Source organism: Rhamphochromis longiceps, linkage group LG9, assembly GCF_057381845.1.
Source record: "Rhamphochromis longiceps isolate RC_006_pf linkage group LG9, R_longiceps_female_GT1.1, whole genome shotgun sequence".
Classification (NCBI taxonomy): Eukaryota; Metazoa; Chordata; class Actinopteri; order Cichliformes; family Cichlidae; genus Rhamphochromis; species Rhamphochromis longiceps.
In genome coordinates, this window is record NC_140565.1 from 15841419 (window position 1) to 15861579 (window position 20161).

The 20161-nt window shown below is 41.4% G+C and overlaps 1 protein-coding gene across 1 annotated transcript; it reads right to left on the reverse strand.

Annotated features, from left to right (window-relative positions):
* Positions 1-2558: 2558 nt before the first annotated feature.
* ankrd33ba (ankyrin repeat domain 33ba) lies at positions 2559-19266 on the reverse strand. The gene is made up of 6 exons (XM_085418475.1): positions 18423-19266; positions 8728-8857; positions 7201-7341; positions 6604-6745; positions 5935-6133; positions 2559-5323 (listed from the first exon to the last, which is right to left on the reverse strand). Exons 1-6 carry the CDS (start codon positions 18867-18869, stop codon positions 4778-4780), a joined length of 1605 nt encoding a protein of 534 aa, XP_085274601.1. The 5' UTR covers positions 18870-19266; the 3' UTR covers positions 2559-4777.
* Between the last annotated feature and the right edge of the window lie 895 nt (positions 19267-20161).

The window sequence follows — 20161 nt, forward strand, 5'->3', positions numbered from 1 at the left end:
ACGGGCGCGTCACTGCAACTCCCCCTGACTTCTGCTCCGCGGCTGCTGGGCGAGCCCTCATCTGGGACTCTCCTCAGCTCTTACTGGAACAGTGGCGCGGCTGCCCCTCTGTTGGTCTTCCATGGTCTCTTGTGTTCTGGGGGCCTCTGGATGTCTGGAGTTTTGATCTCCTCCATACCCGCTTCACACCCTGGAGGACGGGGCTGTGGCCCCCCCACACTCCCTAGCACAGGGGTGCTCAATACGTCGATCGCGATCGACCAGTCGATCGCAAAGGTAGTATTGGTAGATCGCATGGCATTAAAAAAAATAGATGCCAGCCTATCATCCATCCCGTCACTTGATTGATACAGGGAAGCCAGTCAGATGACAGCAGATTTTTTCTGACGCTTAGGTCGCTGCGCATGCGCAAACAGCGGCGCGAAGTGTAGTAAAACTGACAAGCTAGTCAGCGAGTTAACTCCAATTTTTAGCTCTCGGTTTTTTCTCTTAAACCTGGCCGTCAGCAGCTACTGTCCGGACTATGCATCCCTGGCTGATTCAATTCAGTGCAAGTCATCAGAGTAAACTCAGGTAATGACAAAAAATTTACATAGTTAATTGTGTTGTGAAATATTGGATATTGCGGTTATGCATGTATATACATTGTAGATATAAAGAATCCTCAATATATTTATAAATAAGTATATGTTTTGGATTTTTGTAGTGGGTAGATCATTTTGACTTGGTCATTTTATAAGTAGCTCACATGCGGAAAAAGTGTGAGCACCCCTGCCCTAGCAGATCATTACATGGAGAAACCTTTGGAATGCAAGCATGCTGATCCACACAGGTATGCACACATGGGTATTCACAGACGCGGACTAAAGCTTTCTTGGCTGCTGCCTCAAAGCACACTGTGCGCTGTCTATCTTGCGTGCTGCACAATATCGTTTATTATTTAGTAAATATTGATATCTATGACTAGCTAGTTTATTGTGATGGTGCTTTGTTTTCTCTATTATTATGTTACTCTTTGTTGTTTGCTGTCTCCTCTGTTTGTTTTTTTTTGTTTGTTTTTTTTTTTTTTCTCCATACAGGTGACCCAGGAGTTCTTTTTTTTTTCTCTCTCTCTCTCTTCCCCCCCCTTCTCACCGTCTCTTCTCCCCTTTGGTTTTCTTTCTTTCTCTCCCCCTCTTTCTCTCATTCATTCCCCCTGTCCTATTTATTAAAAAAAAAAAAAAAAAAAGACAAAGGATGAACTGAAGCTCTGCCATCACGTAATGTCGCATACTGCTGTTTCTGATGTCATTTAAAAAAAAAAAAAAAAAAGTTTGGTCTTATCAAAACTCCTGGGGAAAAATGGCTGTCTTTTACGAAAGAAAGTTGCTCCCTGTAAAGTTTTTCTTACTTTTAAGAGTGAGGCCGCTTTAGGATCTCACATTGTCAATAGTTCTGATGCCGATTGGATTGTGAGACTTTATCATTTATTAATCGTTTTCAGCTTTTCAGAATGCCGTTCTTTGAGAAGACCTTACTTTACCCCTGACTGCATCACGCTATCATTTCAGAATACTTTGTTTTTTTTCAAAGAAATGACTATATTCCTCTAACTCTACCGGTTGTGTCACTGATTATATGTGGTTCTTGCTAAATTTGAAAGAATTGTGAATATAATGATAATATTTTTGAACTTTTGTTTATAATAAGGCCTCAGATCTGAATAAAATTTCAAACTTGTTCACAATCCATGTCATTAACATGTTTTATTGCATACCATGTTTTTCTTTCTTCTTTATTTTTTGTGGTATTATTTGGCAGAAGTCACTCATATCGCTTGCAGTGGGCAAAGCATACAAGCACACATTCAAAATAAAAGCGCTGGTATCAATTTTAAGGAGGATGCCCACAGCAGGACCACTTCCTGAGATTTAATAAAGACAAAAAATAAATCCAACCAGCTCAAATGTTTGTATACCTTTTAGAAAGGGTCTTTTTTTTAGTCTTTTCAACTTAAAAGCCTCACGTGTTATACTAGAACCAACCAGCAGAGGGCCCCTGCTGAGGATTCCCCATCAATTTCACAGGATTGGAAGAAGCTCTCATTCAGTGCCAACGCGGAATCAGGTCACCCTGTCTCAATCCCAGCCTGTAGCATCCCAGCATGACATAATAACTGTCACACTACCAGTGGACGGTGCGCTACTTATTTTGACACTTCTAAAATTTCTGTGAGAGATTTGGGTCGTGGGGTAGGGGTGGTGCTGACCAAGCCTGTGGCTCTTCATAATCCCAGGTTACAATCTTAGCCAACAGCTGTTTGAACTACAACGATGACCTAAATATGATCTGATTCATTCAGGGCTAATAGGTTTTGTCCGTTCCCTGCACCACACACTCACATGGAGCTTTCTGTTTGTGTGAAAATGGGATTTGTGAACAAGCTGTAACGGCACAGAGACATAAGCCTGTAATGACTCTAAAAACTGCATTCTGTTATTCCACAGAAACCTTTAAAAAAGTTGACTGACTGACAAAAGACAAACACAAAAGTCTAATGTAAATGAATTTGGCTTTTATTCATGGCAAGTTAACCTCGGTTGACTCGTGACAAACTGCAAACGGCTCTGCCAGCAAAAATCCATTTTCATATAAAACATGTTAATGTTAAATATGCTAATCCTGGAGCCACTTAGAGTTTCTGAAGTGTAGAGTTCAAGTAAATGTGCAGCTCGCTCCTCTTTTGTCATGTTCAAATTATTTCCTCTGGGCAGTATCTAAGCAGATTGCCACTCTGAAGTCAATGAAGTTTATTTGAAGAAACGATTTGGCTGTGCAGTGCCCTTGTAACCCCTTAGCAACTCATCACCATGTATATTAGACACACGCTCTTGGATAGCACTTAAGCCCCAATCGCCATGAGGAGTTAGGAGCGTGAAATTGTGCTCTTGAAATTCCAGACAATGTTATATCACTGCGCTCCCCGTGGCTCTGTGGGTTTAAATCACGGTTATTTTTCACCCCATTATTTTTCACTGTTTTAATGTCATAGCAGGAAACTGACCTCTCTGCTCTATAATGGGTTGGCTGTTTTTATGATCAGAGTGGCCACGTGTTACACGTCATCACTTCAGGCTCTCCTTTGTATGTCAAAACTTGCATGTAGTGTTTTGTTGTTTTTCTCCCCCTGAGCGGAGCCCCTAAAAATGCTATGGAGATCAAAAAGAAGACTGAGATTACTTTTCTAGCACTACATGGCTGAGGCATTTATAAATCATCAATAAGGCTAGGTTAATTGAGTCCACGGTCACTGTTAGTAGAAACTTTATTTCATTCGCAACATCCACACCTTGTGCACACGACTCATTCCCAGTCACTACGTGAAGTTAAGCTATGATCTGTGTTAACCCTTTAAAGCCTGGGCCATGAAATAATTACCAGAAAATTCTTTTTTTTAACTGACTGTTTAGTTTCTGATTGAATAAAAAATACATGTATACATTAATTTGCACATAATTGCTACATCAGGCATTGGTTTTTTGTTTTTTTGCAATTTGCATTACTTTAAAAATGTGCAATTTATGTACGTTTTTTTTTGGGGGGGGGGAATATCACACTGAGAGAAGCACGGTGGCACAGTGGTTAGCACTGTTGCCTCACAGCAAGAAGGTCATGAGTTCAATTCCACCATCAGGCCAGCAGGGGCTTTCTGTGTGGAGTTTGCGTGGGTTCTCCCCGGGTATTCTGGCTTCCTCCCCCAGTCCAAAGACATGCACTTTGTGGGGATAGGTTAAATAAAAAATCTAAATTGCCCATCGGTGTGAATGTGAGTGCGAATGGTCGTCTGTCCCTGTGTGTTAGACTGGCGACCTGTCCAGGGTGTACCCCGCCTCTCGCCCTATGACAGCTGGGATAGGCTCCAGCAACCCTGGAAAGGATAAGCGGAAGCGAATAAATGGATATCGCACTGATAAACATGATATAATAAACATGATACACTTGGCTTTAAAGGGTTAATTGGGTTATGAAGGGTAAATGCGCAGGAAGTAATCTAAAAATTTCTTCCCAACCTGTCAGATTCAAAAGCTATACATTTCAGTCTTCACCCTTAATTGAAAAATGTCATCAAAAGCATTTAAATTTCTCTCTCTACATATAAAATATATACGTTAAATACATTCAGGGTTTGTCACTGTAAAGCAAAAGAAGAAAGCATCTAAAATATTGTCAGGCAGACGTCACGAGATTCATTACAAATCTTGCTTTGCTTTCTCAGCCAGTAATGACGAGATCATTATTACTCCTCGCCGAATGACTTAAAAGATATATTTTTTAATAAACTGCTTTTAATTAACACATTTTTTTCTGCGGTAGGTTTCAGTTTCAGAGTGTGTGTTACTGTCTTCTGCTTCAACACAGTGCAACGTACTACAAAAACACCGGCGTAATGAGCACCCAAGGCATAAGAAAATATAGGCCCGGCCATCCGTTAAAAAGCAATAAATATGAAAAATAAATTAGCTTAAAAACATTTCAAGTATCAAATCCCCTGGGTATTCGCTGTTTGACGTCAGCGTCGTGCACTTCTAATGCTGTCGCTATAGAGACAGCCGTTTTTAAAGAGGTCGGTCAGCATCCAAACATTGCTGGTAATTCTGAGCTCACCCTGTGCACCTAACTGTGTAAAGCTGAAAACCATAAACGCCAGATCTGTCGGACACCTTGGCCCGTATGTTTTTTTGTTGTTTGGAGGGGGGTGGGGGGTTTAGTGTACACGATATCCTCTGAGGTAATGATATTATTTCCTTTTCCCAGTAGCAATATGTCTCCTCGTTGCAGCCTCCAGCCTCTTTCTCTCCGCTTCCTCGGCTTTTTTCCTTTCTTCCTTTAGCTCCTTGTATCGCCACTTTGGAACCTGCAGAAAGTTCCCCCCTCCATCTTTGGAGCTGCTCTTCCTCCGAACCTGTGCCGGCTCATAAGTGGACGATGGGGCCTTGGACACTCTCACCTTGGGTATGGTGAAGCCTGGCCTCACACTGCTCCTCCTCAGCACCATGTGCATGGGCAACAAGCTGGTTCTCCGTAGCTCCATCGCTTGGTTATAAGACACCAAACCCAAGCTGGAGCTCCTGTGCCGAGGCACCAGGCTCTGAGCCTGAAGGCTGGCCCGGCGAGCTGCTGAGTTCTTGGTCACCAGAGTCACGCGGGAGTTCTCAAAGAGTCTGAGATGGCTGTCCACCCTGTCAGGGTTGATGGAGCGAAGCTCCTTGGCGCGCTGCTGGCGAATGATCTCTGGGACCGCATAGCGCCGTTTGCCCACACCCGGAGGACTGTCAGGACACACCTGAAACAAAACCAGCAGAGTCTGATTGGTACTGATATCAGCAGCATTGCAGCAGCAATACTGGTGACTCTGGATGTCAATCATGCCTTTGTTTTCGGTATTGCAGACAGTTAATCTCACACGAATAACCTTCTTAGCGGATAAGGCTGGTGTTAATCATTTCCTTTAATTATTATGAACTAATCCTAAGGGAAATCACAGAATTGGTTGATATAATAAATGATAAATTAGTGCCACATTTTAAGTGTTATTACCATAATATGATCATTAACGTATAAGCACGAGTTTTATACTATACGGTGACAAAATAACTTTACCATTTGACTTTATGATTTCAAAAGCCAAGTCTGTGGAAGATTGTTTTCATACTGTTCAAAAACATTTGGCTTCATCTGAAGATAAGAAAAACAGTTTTGGTATCTCAAAGTTTGCCGAGTATAAGCACACATCATTGAATAACACAGAGAGCAACCTTACCACAGAGTGTTTATACTCATTCAATACCTCAGCTGAGGCTGTGATTGAGAAATACTTGTTGTGAGGAAGGCTGAAGAGGATTAATAAATAAATCAATAAATAGAATAAATAAATTCTAGAGCTTAGTCACTCACTGTGCGGCATGCCACAGCGACGAAAGGGCTCCTAATGCCAGTCGTAATAGAAACCATGTGGTCGATGGCGCCTTCATCCTCCGGGTTGGTGACATTTGCGATGTTGAAGATGTTGCGCATGGTGTCCGACAAGCGTTTCAAACAGCCGCGTGGCTCCTGGGATTTGGCCACCAGTGATGCCAGCGGGCGCCACTCTAGACTGGGAGAGCAATACTGACATCAGTTCATGTACCGACAGACGAAAAGGCATTTGTGTTGTGTTTTTTGTGTTGAATGTGTAATATTGTATGTTCTGTTCTTTTTAATGAGTCAGTGGTAACTTGCACTGACCTTTCTCAAGCAAGGCTTGTCTAGAAACACTAATGATGGCTACATAATCTGAAGCAGAGTCACAATTATTTATTTGCTACACAGCCTGCTATCAGGGCGAGATGATGTAAACAGAAAGCTCAGAAAGCTGCTTTTGTGGAGAGGATGCAAAGAAAAGGAGGACAGCAGGTACCTCATAATTGCACACAGCTTTTCATAACTCCATGTAAAGATAACAAGTGAGCAGGGCAGTAAATTCAACAAAGGGTCAGCGATTTTTTCTTCTCTTGGAAATCAGTTTAGAAAATGCCATCATAAACAAGGACTTGCACATCTTAGACAGCTAGCTGTGAATTGTACCTGTATGTATCACAGTACTGGTGTGGACAAGGCCGTTCTATTAAGCGCGTCATCACCCATGCAGTTTCATAACGGCCTGTAAACAAGGCCCAGTCCCTGGCAGTCAGTTGGCGGCCAAAGTCTTTTGCATTCAGGGCAGCTCCTGATGGACACAAAGAAGACAGGAAAAAGTTTAATTTGTGGATACACAAGCATGTAAGCTCAAAGATAACAAGGTGGGGACAGAGTGAGTTTGTGGCTAAAAGCTGTCTCGCTATGCTCACTGCAACTTGTGTACTCAGCACTCTCACAGGGTCAGTTAGCAGATTTGTGTAAATGCGTAAGAAGTCCATTATTTGGAAAAAAAAAAATACGTTGAAATTAAATCCATCCTGACATTTAAACCTCCTGCTGTTATGCTTTGGCATCAAACCTCAACATAAATCCTAGTTATGACTAAAAAATAAATAAATAAATTACTGTCTACGTATTCAAATTGTCCATCTGTTCGCCAAATTTCTGAAAATAACATTTTCTGCAGTTATAATCTAACCCATTCCAAGTATTGCACTGCTACAGAGTTTCGTGCATTTAATTTAATTAAACGCATTTCCTTACCTGCCAACATGAGCGAGCGCACGCACTCCACCCTGCCCTGCATGGCGGCTTTCATTAGGGCGGTGAAGCCGTGACAGTTTCTTCTCTCTATATCCAACCCAGAGTAGTAGTTCAGCAGATAGTTGGTGATTGTTATGTGGCCTAGAGTAACAGAGAGACGGAAAATAGTTACTGTTGGTCGGACAGAGGTGCTAAATACTGCAGATCCTGCAATGGCCACTCGAGGCTGGCTATAAAACCGAGGCAATTCCTAAAGACTTCTGCATTAAAATGTCTTTACAGCAGATACAGAATTACAACCTGGTCTCTAGCTAGGCATTTCAGTCTGCAAGTAAAAGTTTACTGGTTCGATTCAGCCAGAGACACAGCTCCCTTTTGCATTATGAAGGGCATTTGATGTAAAACTGCTAAATGTGTAAACATGCAGAGTTACCCCCTTGTAGCAAGTCGAAAGTAGCTTCTAAAGTTCTGATTGACCGCCATGTTTTGACAGCCAGCTCAGCTGATCAGAGTCACTAGTCCTCAACTTTTATTTAGAGGTTGTTGATATAATTCCCTAACAAATAACACAGCTTGCTGAGCAGTTCATTATAGTAACAGACCATCCAATATATATGTTCTTAAGTTTTTGTAAGTGAAATTCAAGTATTAATATATATGTTACTAGTGATGCAGGTATCTGCATCTGGTACAGTCTAAGTAGGTCGGTAGCCTTCAATATCAAAAGAGCCATTTTAGCTCCACCTACCCAACAATGGGAGGAAAAGAGCAGGAAACGAAGGTGACGGGGACAGGGGGGCAGATTACAGATATAACTGAAAGAGGACAAATTAATACATACTGTATATGTATTAATAGGGTTATGGTTAACCCTAATTCTAACCCGTGGCTTGCGAGCTGAGCCGCAGTTTGCTGACCTCTTGCCTTGGTGCAGGGATGCCGCTTTCCTACCTAGATGGCTAGCATTAACTGAAACTAATGTGCTGAAAACTCTACAACCTCTCATGCAAATATGGCTACTCATGGCACCAAAAAATTAGGATAGGCGTTGACAAAAATGCCAAACTTTAGAGGCTTCAGAATCATAGTTTAAAAACCACTGGGTGTCATGGTGGCTACATCCATCTTCTATTTACAGTCTATATTTAAAGTAAATGAGTAAAATGAGCAGCCCTGCTACAACACTATAAGAAAATGCCTTGAAAATCAGTTTCCCATCATGCATTCACACTTGCTAACAATATTTTTGAAGGAAATCATTGATATCATACGACTGGTCAAACAACATAGTCAGTGGCTCTATGTTCAAACACAAGTTTGAACATAGAGCCAGTTCAAACTTGTGTTTTTCTGGTGCTCATATGTGCGTTCATCTGTATCAGCATATTGTGTGTGTGTGTGTGTGTGTGTTTGTGCGTGTGTACAGTATTTGTTTCTGTACATGTAAGAGTCTAGCAAGACTGTGAATCAGCCTGTCAGTGTGTGTATTTGACTACTGCGAGCTGTGATTATATGGTTATGTGTTACCTGCTTGCGCAGCAGTGATCAGAGCCGTGTTTCCCTCGCTGTCCTGCCAGTTGACATCTAGGTACGGACACTGAGACAGCGCTATGACGACATCCACGTAACCTTGGTAGCACGCAACCAGTAGTCCTATCTGAGACGAAAAAGTGACAGGGCAGGAAAAAGAGATAGAACAGTTGAAAAAAAAAGAGAAGGGAGAGATATATATAAGGTTAGAATCAGCAAAATCGCTAAGGTGAACGAAAAAGAAGGTGAAGCAAAACTGCAATAAAGTGCTGACATATACGAAACAGTCTGCAGAAAAATGCCATCAAGGCAGCGCCGGTAAAAATCCACAAGACCGGTGAACCTGTGTGCAGTTCCCAAAACTAATATCTGTGATTAAACATGACATCTGTTGTGTTTTCGCTGAGAAACCTTAAACTCAAAAAAGCTATCTTCCTGTCTGATGTTGTTGTGTACTTTTTCGTGGATGTGTTTTTCTGCCAGAATAGTTGCTCTTTTATATGTGTGTGGACAAATGTGTAAAGGTTAGTCTGTGGGTGAAACTCTATGAGGCCTGGTGAGTGTTTGACACTGGAAAACTCCAGCAAAAGTTGTGTACTTTCTGGAAGGTGCACACTTCCTTGGCCAAGACAAACAAGTTGACTGAGCGAGCAGAATTCAGGAACTCAGCGTTCTCAGGTGATGTATCTTCACAGATATACAGGCAATACTTTATATGTAGCCAGACAGACAGACAGATAGATGCTGAATATAAAATAATAAATAAATCTAATAATATTATATACAACATATATGACACTTCATTAGTTACATTTATTCAACTTCTCATAAATACAAATATCTAATCAGGCAATCACTGAGCAGCAACTCAGCACACTTAGGGAATAGCGAATACGGTGAAGTCGACATTCTGAAGTTCAAACCAAGCATCAGAATGGGGAAGAAAGGTGACTTAAGAGACTTTGAACATGGCATGGTTGTTGGTGCCAGATGGGCTGGTCTGAGTGTTTCAGAAACTGCTGATAAACTGTGATTTTCCTGCACAACCACCTTCAGCGCTTACAAAGAATGATCCCAAAAAAGAAAATATCTCACGAGAGCCAGTTCTGAGGGCCAAAATGCCTTGTTGACGCCAGAGGTCAGAGGAAAATGACAAGACTTCTTCTCATAAGCCAGCTTACAAATATAATTATAAGAATGCAACAGTAACACAAATAAACACATCTCAGAACGCACAACAGATGAAACCTTGAAGGAGCTGGGCTATAGCAGCACAAGACCACACTGGGTGCCACAGCTGTCAGCTAACAACAAGTTTGTTGAGTAAGAAGAAGAAAAAAAACAAAATAATTGTGCGCAACTAGAAATCCGTGTAGCCTGATTATAGGCAATCCAGATGAGCAAGGAGAAGAAACAAAGGGGGCATTCTCTGAATTCTGAATTTGGAGCTGACAGGCAAACAACATGTTCATTACTTAACAAGCTACCAGACCCTACCCGGACTTTAAATCTAAATAAACTATCTAAATATGCTGTATTAAAGCCAGGAGTGCTAAAAAGAACAAGTCACACCTACTCCTTGTCATGTTTCAGCTGCACGTTGCACATGTATTCTGCTACAGGTTTATACACTGAGTAATACTGTAGTACTTTTTTGTTCTGTCTTGCATTTGCAGTAACACAAAATGTCAACTGTGCTAAAATAAAACGAGGTCAAGTTGACCACAAAGACTCGTATATCTCAACTTATACTACACATCATCAAGGTAACCCTATACTATTACCTTTCACACTCAATTTCTTTTAAAATGTGGTGTTCTCTTTATGACAGACCAGCCTGATGCTTTGCACCTTTTTGGCACAATACGTTTTTAATCTTGGTTTCCAAGCACACGGTGTTATTCCCCTAATTAATCTTTTCAGCTCTGGCATGAATGCAATCGAAAGTACCGGTAATCTCAGTATGAAATCTTAAATATAAAAACAAATGAAGATCGGTACGGATAAGGCCCGAAGATTTATATAAACCTCTCAAATTTATGCATATTCATAGGCTGGTAATTATAGTCAAAACAGAAAAACTTCAAGAAAAATCACAGTGTTTCGTTTTTTAAGTCGCGGAGTGTTTCAATTATCTCTAATTTAATAGGCTTCAACCGTATGTCTTTGCACCCAATAAATATAATGTTTTGATAAATCATTTAATTATAGCTTTTTGTCACAGTGCGGGTAGGATTGCTTAAGCATCGGCTTTATTTATGTTAATCAGACACATCACACTGAACACTGAGATTCCTATTAAAATATAGGAGACAAGCTTTTGGTTGAGGTTGAAGAGAGGTTCAATTATCCCTCAGATTTTACAGGACATGGACCTTAGCCGTATTAAACACTGAACTGTGAACTAAAACAAGTCAGTTGGAGACACAGTCGCACTAATTTTGGCACATCTGAGAAAAACAGCTGACAAAGGTCCTGCAGAGTAACTACTGGACTGTCTCAGAGAAGTTCACTTACACTGGCACAGCTTCAAATAGTTCCCTCTGCTTAGACACTCTCACGTAGACCTTGTCTGTGTCTCTCACGCTTTCTCACATACGCAAACACACATTCTTGGCAGCCCTCCGGTTGTGATGTGATGTACTTTAGCAGCACGCCCTGCAGCATGTCTCGAGCAATCTAAATCGTCTGACTTTGTTTTTGTTTTCCTTGCGAACCTTTGTCACACACAGGTATAAACACATACAAGCTTCTTTATTTATCCCAACCGCCCGACGTACTTGTTACGTTCCTGTCATACACACTACTGCAATCAGTTATTTAATGCACGTTAATGGTAGCTGCTGACAATGATGGAGCGCAGCAACGTACAGATATATAGGCTGTATACCAGCATCAGACCAACCTCCCCCTCCTCGATTGTCATAAATGGGCAAATAATGACAGGAAACTGGGAAAATCTCCATCATGAGAAAAAAAAAAGAATGTGATCAAAAGCATAGGTTTGCATCATTATAATCAATAATTCAATCAATCACTTCCAGTGACGGACGAGAATTAACGAGAATTCTCAGGGGGATTGGGTATTTTGTCTTTAGGGCAAATGAAGTTGCAGACCGGTTGCTGATGGACATCAACACATGTTCTCACTGTCCCCTGTGACATCACTCATTCTCATACTGACCTTTTCTTTTCAAGTAAAGTAATTGCATTGAATACATTGAAAATGTCTTAACTAATGCCAAATGTTACTATTTACTGTTAGGTTCTTCTGTGCACAGTCAAAACTGAAAGACGTTCCAAAGTAGGTTTAGTAGAAAGCACTTAAAAGTCATCCATCACTTCATAGCATTAACATGTTGGAGCATGAATGGTGTCAGGTTTATGTTGCATTCGGAAAATAATGGAAGCTAGCTAAAAACGTCTTTCAAAAATATCATCAGCTGCTGAAATTATTAGGTCAAACAGGGTGCTCTTATATAATAAAACATAAATAAATGAATTTTCAGCAGAGACCATGTTGATCAAATGCGTGCACAGGTCTTAACAAGATTAGGCTGAAGAATTCTAGCATCACTCGATTTAAAACTTGCATCTTGCAATCAAGATTATAATGTGTATTCTGATGAGCGGGCACGCATACACACATACACTGGACTGCCTGGACTTAGATGACCACACACACACACACACACACACACACTAACACACTAAGTAATCTGAGGAATATCCAGTGCTAGGAATAGAAAGGCTTAGCCTTATCAGTCAGAAAGACACGGAGACAGGGGGGAGGGAGAAACATAACCATGTATCTGCAGTTAATGTGGCAACACTCCAAAGACTGGTTCCAAAGAAGATGACACAATACGATGCAATACCCAGTGTAACCTTTAAAATTCCTTGATACACAATAAACATGTTTGCAGTAGTACCACGTTATCTTCACCGTGGATACGTTTTTTGATTTATGCTGGTCCTAAAAGAAAAGAGGAACTGCATCTTTTTAAGCAGCCAGTTATTAATTTTAGAGCTGCATAGTTTGTACGTAGTGAAAAAGTGTTGATAATCCAAAGAACGGCCGGTGTGTCCTGTGATTTCGATCACTCTGCAGTGGTGGAAAAGTTGGCACTCAAATAAAAGCCTTACTTAATACATATCAATATAAATAGGAAAGCATGTTTCCAATTAGAAACTTGCTAAAAAACAGCTCTCTTTCCGGTTGTATTGCTCTTTACCCTGGAGTGACTTAAAGGTGTATGTTCAAACACGTGCCGCCTTCTTCAGCGAACTATTCTGACTACTTTCTGCACTTATGGAAGCCTAACTGTAGCAGACAGCCTGCATGTCTGCAGCCTGTGCAAACCACATGTGAATAAATCAAAATGAAAACATTCAATTCCTTTTTAACTTTACAGGAAACCTCAGTACACATGAGCCACATGCTAAAGACCACCCTCATTCACATCCGTCAGACACACCACGGGCACAGACATACCAGGCCATGTTTCTGTCAATATCGCCCCTGTTAAATGTCTTTCTGTCTGCAGCTGAGCGTTCACACAACTGTATCAAATCAGATGTGTATGACTGTCGCTTTGATTTTTCCACTCATCAGTATTTGCTAGCAGCGTCGAGCTCGCTACCATCTGCAGTGCCACATTTCTGTCTCTATCTGACTATGCTTCATTTAGTCTATCTGCCTGCCGGCTTGTTGGTCGATACGTGTGTTGGTCAGCTGTTCTTTCTGTTGGGCGACTTTGCTGGCTCTCTCAGCAGATGAAACATACCGTATCTGTCCTGGTTTGTCAACTGGCCCCAATCTATTTGGAAATTTGGAATTATTATATTTGATCTGTGTATAAATCAGGTTGATAGGATTCTGTGCGTGTTTACTGAGTGCACATATGAGCATGACAAATTACCCAATTGATTGCGAGGGGAACACACAGTGTAGTAAACAGGGTCAGATGGGCTTTGAGGACAGAGCTGATACCTGAACGCTAGAAGAATTACCACTAATCTGTACCATGACCATATTATTCTTTTACTTTTAACATGAGAATGACGATAATTTACTGACATTTAATCCATCACGTCAGCCACAATGTCGCAATGAGAGCATGGAGATTTTGATAAAGTGTGCTGCAATCATATCACTGGAAAATTGGATACACATTAAACACACATACTTGTCATTATGTTTATTCCTAAATTCAGAATGCAGACATTTAATTAAGTTTCAATATGTGCACTTGGCAGCAGAAAATGCAGTTTTATTGCTTTTCAAAGCCTGTGTTGACACCAAATGTGAGTTTTCACAAGAACTAAGAAGGCCTCCTAAACATGCTGGGAAATGAAAAACGGGCATCAAAAGTTAATTGTTTTATGACAGCAGTGGTTCTGAAGAAAAATATCCTTTAGAGGATAAGCCTTCTCATAACCTTCACAAGTTATTCTCATAACACCACAAAACATTTAACTAAAAGTGGAGGCTTCAAGTGTTCAGTGAATCAATGTTGTCAAATTCCCCTTGAATTCCTGAGGGGCCATATGAAACTTTTGTTCTCTTTCTCTTTTAACTACACTCTGGTTTTTAATCGTTTTACTGGAAAACATCCATGCTGCAGAAGTACCTGTTTGCACAACACAGAATCTCTCACAGTTTCTGGGCTACAAGTCTGCAGCAGACTTTGTACTCAGTGGTCCCCAACTTTTTTTGCGCCACGGACCAGTTTAATGTCCGACAATATTTTACCCGTAACAAATTTCCCACGTGTGGGACTAGTAAAGGTTATCTTAATCTTAATCTTATTTTCACAGACCGCCCTTTAAGGTGTCGTGGATAAATACAACAAAATAAAATGATACGACCAAGACAATAATAAACGCAAATTAATTGTGTAATTGTGTAACTTAGAAGCGTCCTCCTGAAATGCGGCAACAACATTGAGAGTAACATCCTCCTCTCTGCCCCTTCATACTCTCTGGTCGCTATTGTAACGAGCAAATATTTATTTCAAAATAAGACACACAACTACAACACAGGAAAAGACCCAAGGAAACCGAGTTAATGATAAAACCCCCAAAAACCATAAATTTCACACCCGAGCCTCAACTCTCAAGGCCCAGTACCAAACGACACACGGACCGGTCCGGAGGTTGGGGACCGCTGCTCTAGCTTAGCTTTCCTTTTGGAGGGGACCAGAGGAAATGACCTGAAATAGTGACTAAACTAGGCAACATACACTCATACGTGCGTCTACGGAGCTTATCAAGTTTTGAAAAAACAGTATTCAGGTTATTACTAAAACCTGATCTTTTCATATTGGCCTGATGTGTCTGTGCTTCAGTGATTCTAAGCCAGGGGTGGGCAATCTCAGTCCACGAGGGCCGGTGTCCCTGCAGGTTTTAGATCTCACCTTGGGTCAACACACCTGAATCACATGATTAGTTCGTTACCAGGCCTCTGGAGAACTTCAGGACTTGTTGAGGAGCTAATTTAGCCATTTAAATCCGCTGTGTTGGTTCGAGGACACATCTAAAACCTGCAGGGACACCGGCCCTCGTGGACTGAGATTGCCCACCCCTGCTCTAAGCTCTCTGTACTTAAACTACTTCTGGACGCTAGATAACTATAATCTACCATCTTTTTAACATATTTGGACGAAAACTTTACCACAGTCCTTTTGATGGTCTAGATTAAGAATCTTTCGATAATAAATTTCTTTTTAAACTGATGATTAGTGACAGAGGAAGTGGCGTGTATGTTGTACTCAGACTAGGCCAGGGATGTAACAACCGCCTTTGTTTTACATGCCACTTGATGAAGCTATATTAAGACGCTGACATCTGTGTCAGGATGTGTTTCCAGTAGATGTGTTACCTAACCTGTATTGTGTCTCTGAGTATGTGCATATCCCCAAGGTCACAGGGCACGACAAAGCTAATGGTACATGCACAACCACACATCCTAGTCATCTGGAAGTCTCTTTTCCGATATCTCTCACTGCAGCTACACTCAAACACACACTAAATGCGAGCATGTGTCTTCCGTTTCAAAGTGCCTTGAGGACCTTTGACCTTTTCCCTGTTATATACTTTATAACATACACATATGTTCAGGTCACAAGGACTCCTTTCCATGTTCTCATGACTGGATGCACTATGTAAATGCAGAGAAATAAGGAGGGGTAGGAGATGATGAGAGACAGATGTTTAGAAAAAAGGGAGGTGAAATGTAAGAAGCGACAGATGGGGTCGGCCTCTAGGTCAAAGAAGCAGATTTGTGATATAAGACCACAAAAGCGCTCCTTATCTGAATCTACAGTGCTGTGAAACTTCATCCTCTCAGCTTAAACTAGCTGCAAACAGCCGAAAACTATGCTTATATATTTGGCTTTTTTCCTTGTGTAAAGATCTAGGCATGTGTGCTGCTTGGCACTGGGCTAAAGGGATTCTCCAACTTTCACTAAGTAAAGCCACAAAGACAATGGTGACTGACATGTGCTGCCTTACCCCACACTGAAGGCCAGCTCAATTACAATTATTGAAATGTCCTGATGAATAAATACAAGTATAGCATGCCATCACTGTGGATTTATCTCTTTGCCCTGGGCTGCAGCTGTTTGGCAGGACTGAAGCGATGCAGATTGATTCCCATGCAAATAGATGAAAACTAACATTCATTTTAGTTTATTAGGATCATTGATCAAAACCACTGAAGAGGACAATCTGGTTCACATAATTAACTGACATATAATTTGGTTTATGCTAGCGCTTAATTCTATAAGACATATTTGAAATGCAGCCAGCTGTAACGGAAATGGATCCAATCCTATTCTGAACTTTATGGTTTTAAAATGCATCCTGGTTCAGACTCTCATCTCATTGATATATATAATACGTTTACTCACAGACTCATACAAAATGAATCCACATATAAGTTAATGCATTTGAAGTAATAGTCGTTCACTGTCATGTGAAAAAGAAAGTGCACCCTCCTTCAGGACACAATAAAAAAAAATCATCTGGTCCTTAGCAGGTCGTAAAATCAGGTAAATATAACCTCCATAGTACATCAAAATATGACATATTACACTGTGTCAGCCAAAATACAAACGCAGTTCATGAAAAACTAAGTGCATCGTTATGTGAATTCAGAGCATAGGTCGACACTCGGTCCTGCTTATCAAATCCACTTGATTAACTGATCATTAGCACGTGTGAACACCTCTATAAAAGCACAGCTACAATTAGCATGTTAAATAGCAATGCAATTAGGAAAAGACTGAACAATTACAACTTGTTTGGAAAGGTTGCCAGGAGAAAGACCCTTTTTACTCTAAAAAGAAATGGCAGCACAGCTTAGGTTTGGGACTTATTTAAGACTTCGGACAGATAAGACCAAAGTGGAGATGTTTGACCATAATGAAGAGTGCTACATTTGAGGACCAAACATAGTGTGTCAGCACAAACGCCACATGTCAACTGTCAACCACATAGGGGGAGGTGTGATAATTTGGGTTTGTTTTGCAGCCCCAGGTCCTCGACATCTAGCAGTCAGTGCTAACTCTGTACACCAAAGTTCTCTAGATTCAAATCTGAGGCCGAGCGTCCGACAGCTAAAGCTTGGCGGAAACTGGGTCATGCAAAAGGCAACGATCCCAAGCACAGCAGCAAATCTGCAACAGCACAGCTGAAAAGAAAAGAATCAAGGTGTTGCAATGGCCCAGTCCAGACCTAGAGACACTAGTGTAACTTATAAAAGCTGCACACAAATGAATGCCTGCAAACCTCAATGAACCAAAGCAACGTTGTAAAGAAGAGTGGAGCAAAACTCCTTTACAGTGATTTGAGAGACTGATAAGGTCACACAGAAAAACAATTTCTTCAAGCCATAGCTGGAAATTTGATATTACCAGATATTCTTGGGCTGTACTTAGTTTTTCACAGGTTTTTAATAAATAAATATAGACAATCTATAACATGTTCTTCTGACGCTATATTTTCTTAATGCCTGCTAAAGACCAGATGACTTTTGTTATGAAGGCCTGATACATAAAACCTTAGAAGCACTTTCTGTTTCACACATAAATACGCCTGCATGACCACACGCGCAGAAAGGAGTGGTGTGTTTCCTCAAAAATCACAAGAGCCTTCAGTGTTTTTTAAAGCGCCTGAGCATTCTAGCTCCTCATAAACTGAGATCTGTCATCACACACAGGCACACACACAGAAACTCACACATAGAGGCCTTTCAGAAAGGCCTATCAGATAAAGGTGTGAGCTCATTATGAAAATAAACAAAGCAGAGGAAAAGTGCAAAAACAGCTGTCAGAAGTAAACTGCATGTAGGCCTAAGTCACAGAACTACAGAGACACTAATGTAAGCTACACTGACTTCCATATGACATGCATTACAAGTTGTAGAGGTCAAACCTTCCCGAAAATTGAAAATAGCTGAGTAAGCCAGAAAGCTCGGATTTAATTATTTCAGTCTGAAAATCTTTGACTGCATTTGTTGCACAAAGAATGGGCCTAAGATACTGTTAGATATAACTGGGAACTCCAAACATAAACCTTGTGAAACTGTTTCGAGATGCACGTTTTACAACAACTCTTGGTGTCACTGTGGAGGTGATCTAAAGCCACGTGTGTGAAGTTACTCGGAGTTTCTGTTGTGTGCTTCATACCCTGTTATTCCTGTCAGTCTCCTTGACCTCCTCCTCCTTCACACCATGCCGGATCATTATCCGGACTATGGCCGCGTTGTTGGTGCAGCACGCCTGGAAAAAAGACAGCGGCTCCGGGCTGTCCGGAGACGGGGAGCGCTCCGAGTCCGCGAACACATCATCCGGTGGATAGAAGGAGTCGTCCGACGCGATGCTCCGACAATCATCCAGGTCCTCAAAGTCAACTTCTTCGAACTCGTCATGGTCGTCCTCGCTTCCATCCTCAGTGTCCTCCTCACACGAGCCCAGGGAGTCCTCGTCCACATAGTGGGACAGAGGCTCCTCAGTTATGGTCGGGTGAACTTGGCGGATGTCTCCCCCGACTTTTTGCTGCTGCTGCTGCTGGAGCTGTCTGACTCGGACCGACGAGGCGCCTCCTCCATCCCTGTCGTCCGTGATCAGCACCATCTAAGCCCCGAGCCTAGGGTACCTAGGGTGGAGCGCAGCTTGGCAAAGGGCGCGCGAGCATCCAGACTGGCTGTCTCTCCACGACAACTAAACTAACGCGCGGGGAAAGTCCGTGAAATCGCCTTCGAGAGCCCAAATCACATAAAACACTTGATTCGTTTCCTCATTCTAATTAAAAAAATTACCCCACTTCTCAGTTTGGAGATTTGTGAGCCATAAAAAGTCCTGCGAAGTAAGCAAGTACGGAGTGCGTCCTCAAAACGAAACCACGTTGTGTTTTCGTTATGAGTTATCCGGCTCGAGGGTACCCGGAGACAGATACAATTTGGGTACTTTCAAAAAGTGTTGCTACAGCGAAAAAAAGGGAAAAACGGACTACAAGTGCAGGCACACAGGGACGTCCCACCTAGGGCGGAGAGAGGCAGCTGTATGTTAACCTACAGTCGCCTAATCCGATTAGAGGTGACTGGGACCTCTCTCTCTCTCACTCTGTGTGTGTGTGTGTGTGTGTGTGTGTGTGTGTGTGTGTGTGTGTGTGTGTGTGTGTGTGTGTGTGTGTGTGTGTGTGTGTGTGTGTGTGTGTGTGTGTTGGATTATACTGCTGGTTGTAGCCCTATAGGAAACAATATTCCGAGAATAGTATAATAATATGGATAATATATGGATTTTTGACTATGTTTGGGAATTAGCATAGTTAGTATTCAATTCTGGACTTTTAAGTGCAATACTAAAAAGATTGAAGTAAATATGAGATTGTATCTGACATGCATCTAGTTAATCCAGCAAACACTGAAGAAGCCCCTGATGTTAAAAGAAGGGCTACAATTTTAATGATCATATTTTCTACAGGTCAGAGATAATGTCTTTCTTTCTTTTCTTTTCTTTTTTTTAATCCTCAGCCACCTCTCTCTCTATATATATATATATGTCACTCTTTCTTATTTCCATGAGTCAGTCCAGATAATACAGACTTAGATTGGCCTTCATTACTCGGTACTAAACTACGGGCTTGTGTCTACGCTTTTGAGTAACCGCTTTCATCTCATGGAAACTTCACACTAATTTGGAAGGAAAATACATATCGTTCAGCTCTGGGCAAAGCAAAACGACTGACTGTGTGGGCTCAACACTGAAACCTTTTATGTAAAAATAAGCAAAACCTTACCAAAAAAATCACTTAGTGTAACACTAATCCCATCTGTCATTACATATGTGGTGTCACCATTGTGGTTGGGTAAAAAGATTTAGAAGTTCTGAAAACCTCACATAGATGATGTTGCAGAAGCAATATC